The sequence below is a fragment of the Echinops telfairi genome, unplaced genomic scaffold (genome assembly GCF_000313985.2).
Source record: "Echinops telfairi isolate 266 unplaced genomic scaffold, ASM31398v2 ScPeMD7_655;HRSCAF=1070, whole genome shotgun sequence".
NCBI classification, from domain to species: domain Eukaryota; kingdom Metazoa; phylum Chordata; class Mammalia; order Afrosoricida; family Tenrecidae; genus Echinops; species Echinops telfairi.
The window spans coordinates 17,953,140-17,957,147 of NW_022104553.1; the positions used below are offsets into that span (position 1 = coordinate 17,953,140).

General features: G+C 55.7%; 2 protein-coding genes across 3 annotated transcripts in view; both read left to right on the top strand.

The window, feature by feature from the left end:
• MBOAT7 (membrane bound O-acyltransferase domain containing 7) overlaps nt 1–944 on the top strand; it is an 18,932-nt gene extending 17,988 nt beyond the window's left edge. For both annotated transcript variants that reach the window (XM_030886247.2, XM_030886248.2), the window contains one exon: nt 92–944. In XM_030886247.2, coding sequence (XP_030742107.1) covers nt 92–479 — 388 coding nt within the window. In that variant the 3' untranslated portion in view covers nt 480–944. The remainder of the gene's footprint in view (nt 1–91) is intronic.
• Nucleotides 945–3,411: 2,467 nt separating this feature from the next.
• Nucleotides 3,412–4,008, top strand: part of TMC4 (transmembrane channel like 4) — a 12,753-nt gene continuing 12,156 nt past the window's right edge. The window contains exon 1 of the mRNA XM_004715682.2: nt 3,412–3,490. Within this exon, the coding sequence (XP_004715739.1) occupies nt 3,412–3,490 (79 nt within the window). The remainder of the gene's footprint in view (nt 3,491–4,008) is intronic.

Below are 4,008 nucleotides of genomic sequence, written 5' to 3' on the forward strand. Positions count from 1 at the left end.
TGGGTCTGAGGGAAGAGGGCCAGGTCCTGTGATCTGAGGGATATGGGCTGCCCCTCCCTCCTGACTCCTGGCTTCCCCTCCCTCCCCGCAGGAGCGCCTGGACCATGCTGCTGAGCGCCTACTGGCACGGCCTGCACCCTGGCTACTACCTGAGCTTCCTGACCATCCCGCTGTGCCTGGCGGCCGAGGGGCGGCTGGAGTCGGCCTTGCGGGGGCGGCTGGGCGCCGGGGGCCAGAAGGCCTGGGACTGGGTGCACTGGTTCCTGAAGATGCGCGCCTACGATTACATGTGCATGGGTTTCGTGCTCCTCTCGCTGGGCGACACGCTGCGTTACTGGGCCTCCGTCTATTTCTGTATCCACCTGCTGGCCCTGGCGGCCCTTGGGCTGGGGCTGGCGCTGGGCGGGGGCAGCCCGAGCCGGCGGAAAGCAGCCCCCCAGACCGCGGGCCCGGGGCCAGAAAAGCTCCGCGAGGAGTGAGTGAGTCCCCACCCACCCAACCATGAGGACCTAGCTGCCCTGGGAGAATGGCTGGAAGGTGCCCTGCGTGCGACCCCAACCTGAGCTCTCGCTGCCCCCCACCCCAACCCCGCACCTGCTCCAGTGCCTCGAGGATCCAGACCACGAGGCCACCCGAAAGATGGGGGCCTTCGGGGGAGGTGGGGCCCTCAGCGTGGGATGAGGCGCCTCGGGGCCGGGCTCCAGGGAGTGGGGTCTCGCTTTCCTCTCTCTCTCTGTATTTTTCTTATCTCACGGAATCATGGTTTTGAAAACGGGGAGCGGGCTGACCTGCCTATTCCGTCCCCGGGGGACACTGAGGCTCGGTCCCCACCAGGCTTGGGGACCACCACAGGGCCCCTCTCACCCTCCCATCAGGCTCCCTGGGCCTCGACAGGGGCCGGTCAGTGTTAAAATCGTATACCCAATAAAGTGTTGCGCAAGAAGGCCGCATGTGTCTCCGTGTGTGCCTGACCCCCGGGGGAGGAGCCATGGGGGCTGGCCCTGTCCACTGCCAGCACCACCACCACCCGTCCCCCAGAACAAAGGTGAGGAGCCTTGGTGGCGCAGTGTGTATGCATTCAATTGCCAACCCAAAAGTCGACAGTTCGAACCCACCAGCTGCTCAATGGGAGAAAGCAGAGGCTGTCCATCCACTGTCTCGGAAACCTAGAGGCAGCTCTGAGACCCTGCCCTATCAGGTCACTGTCTCGGCTGTCTAGTTCGTGAAAGGCAGATTTCTTATTCTCTCAGTGTGGGTGGATCCAACCAAACTCACTGCCTTCGAGCTGATTCTAATTCATAGCAACCCTATAGGAGAGGGTTAACTGCCCCTGTGGGTTTCCAAGACTATACCTCTTTTTTTTTTCCCCATTGTTTTTCTAAATAAATCATTTAATTGGGGAGGAGGCGTTAGTCTGGGTTGACTAGAGTGACAAACTCCTAGATACTCAAAGGTATATAAGAAAGAGCTTTATATCGAAGAGTAATTGTCTGTTGAGAAAACATCCCAGCCCAGTCCAGATCAAGTCCATAAGTCTGATATTAGTCCATATGTCTGATACCATTCTATAAATTCCTTTTTAGACTCACATAACACATGAAATGATGCCAAATGCAGGAAGATCACAGGCCAGTGGGAGGGAAGTCTTGTGGATCCAGTAGTGGTGGAAGCATCTCAGTGCTGGTGTGGGTCTCCACGTGGCTCCTCCAGCTCCAGGGCTCTGGCTGCATCAGCATAGCTCCAGGTGGCTTGTCAACAGGAATGTAAAGCAGAGAGAGTGTTCCCCGCCTCCAGGGAGGCGTTCCCAGAATCCTTAGGAGAAGGCCATGCCCACATAGAGGCCTCATTGGCTATGACCTGATTGACAGGCTAGACTCCACCCCTTTGCATAAGTTGACAGGAGATTATCTCAAACAGACATACAATTATCGGCACCAAAAATTCTTAAATATCTTCTTGAGCTCTTGGATATTAACTCCTCTTGTTCCCCCGCCACCCCTTGAACCCTTAATATAGGATGTATTGTTATTATTTATACCTATGTTATACCACCCATTCTGTCCCTTCACCTACTATGTTGATATTCTTCCCCTGAGGGGGGTTAGTCTGCCGTCGTTGCTATGCAAGACGATAACTCCTGACAGGAGTGGGAAACTTCACCTTTCTCCCGAGTGTGGGAGGCTAGGAGTGTGAATTTGGGGCACGAGCTCTAGGAAAGTCTCGCTCTCTTGGCTTTAAGTCAAGAGACTCTTGGCTCAGAGTCTCTCCTGAGCTGGGCCATCTCCATGTGGCTCTGTATCTCTGTTCCCCCCTCTCTGCTTCTCAACTGGGTTTCACCAAAGGCGGCTGTAGCTCTTTGCGAGAATAAAAAGCCTCCCATATCTCCTGTGCCAGACAGAGGTTAGAGAAGGAAGGAGCTCCAATGGCAGAGGGGTTCCATGTTGGGCTGTTCACCACCAGGTCGGCAGTTCAAAACTACCAGTGGCTTGGTGGGAGAACAAGGAGGCTATCTGCTTCTGTAAAGAGTTAAAGTCTCAGCAACCCACATGGGCCGTTCTACCCTGTCCTATGAGTCACCAGGAGTCAGAACCGATTCAATGGCAGTGAGGTTGTCTGAGTGATATAGGAGAGTGATATAGAAGGAGAGGCACTCAGCCTCCAGCAACAGAGGGTACAATTTCCAGCACGTTATGGTACAGCAAGTTACACACTGAGCTGCTAACCTGAAGGTGAGCAGTTTGAAACCACCAGCTGCTCCTTGGGAGAAAGACAAGACTTTCTACTCCCACAGAGAGTTACCATTTGTTCGTGTTCTTCTGTATATGAAATCCCAGTAGGTAAATCTGTAGAGACAGTAACTGGATTCATGGTTCCTTGGGGGTCTGGCAGGAGAGGTTGGGGGGAAATGGAGAACTAGTAATCATGTTCTAAAACTGACTGTGGTGAGGGCTGTACAACTCTCCCTGATGTGATTGAACTGATGGAATTGTATGAGATAAGAATTATATGCCAGTAAAACTTGGGGGTGAGAGCAATTACAGTTTCAGAAACCCACCAGGGCAGTTCTACCTTGCCCTACCTGGTCGCCTTGAGTTAGAATTGTCTCCGAGGCTGTGGGGGTTTTGTGTTGATATTTATGTTCCATCGAAGGGGGGCCACATCATTCCATCCCTAACAGCCACCAGAGTCAGAACCGACTCAATGGATAGGTGAGGTCAGGGCAGCGTAAGGTAAGGAGCCCAGTTGCGCGGGCACAGCCAGAGCTTCCAGTCCTTGGGAGGACGTGTGTGGCCTCACTTGGGGCCACCTGGTGGCCAGATAGAGACCTGGGCCAGGCCCCTCCCTTACCTGGAACCATCCCGCCCTGGTGACTGCCTGCTGGACAAACACGGAAGCCAAGTGCTGGGCACCATGGAGGAGACCCCAGCCTGGAGGCCTGAGGCCAGGGGCTACGTTGGAGCCTGGTCAGCACCCCAGGAGGCCAGAGCAGGTAGGGGGGGTGTCGGGGTTCAGGCCAGCCCTGGTGGAGAAACCCTTGGACTGGGCAGAAGTCAGGGGACAGAGAGGGGGTCAAGGGGGCCTAGCCTACCTGCGGGAGGAGGAAGCTGGACCCTGGCCTGTGTCTTAGAGAAGGAGAGGGCGGGGTGGGGGCGGTGGTGGCGCTGGGATGTCCGGGAACAAGAGGGGCTGTGGGCCGGGACTCCAGGACAAGATGAAGTGCAGAGCTGAATTCCTCCAGTGTAGGCTCCTGAGAACCGGTCATCATTTCGGACCCCAAGGTCTGAGAGAAGAGGGTTGGGGGTCAGGACTCCTGGTCTGAGGGAGGAGGGAGAATGGATTCCCACGTCTGAGAAAAGGGGCCCTGAGACGCCCTGACCTGAGGGAGGAGTGGGTTGGAACCCCTCAGTCTAAGTGACAGGAATGGGAGTGGGGAGGAAATACTCCCTGATCTGAGAAAGGGGTGGGGCTGGGGGGCTGGGACCCTTGTGTCTGAGGGAGGACTCTCGA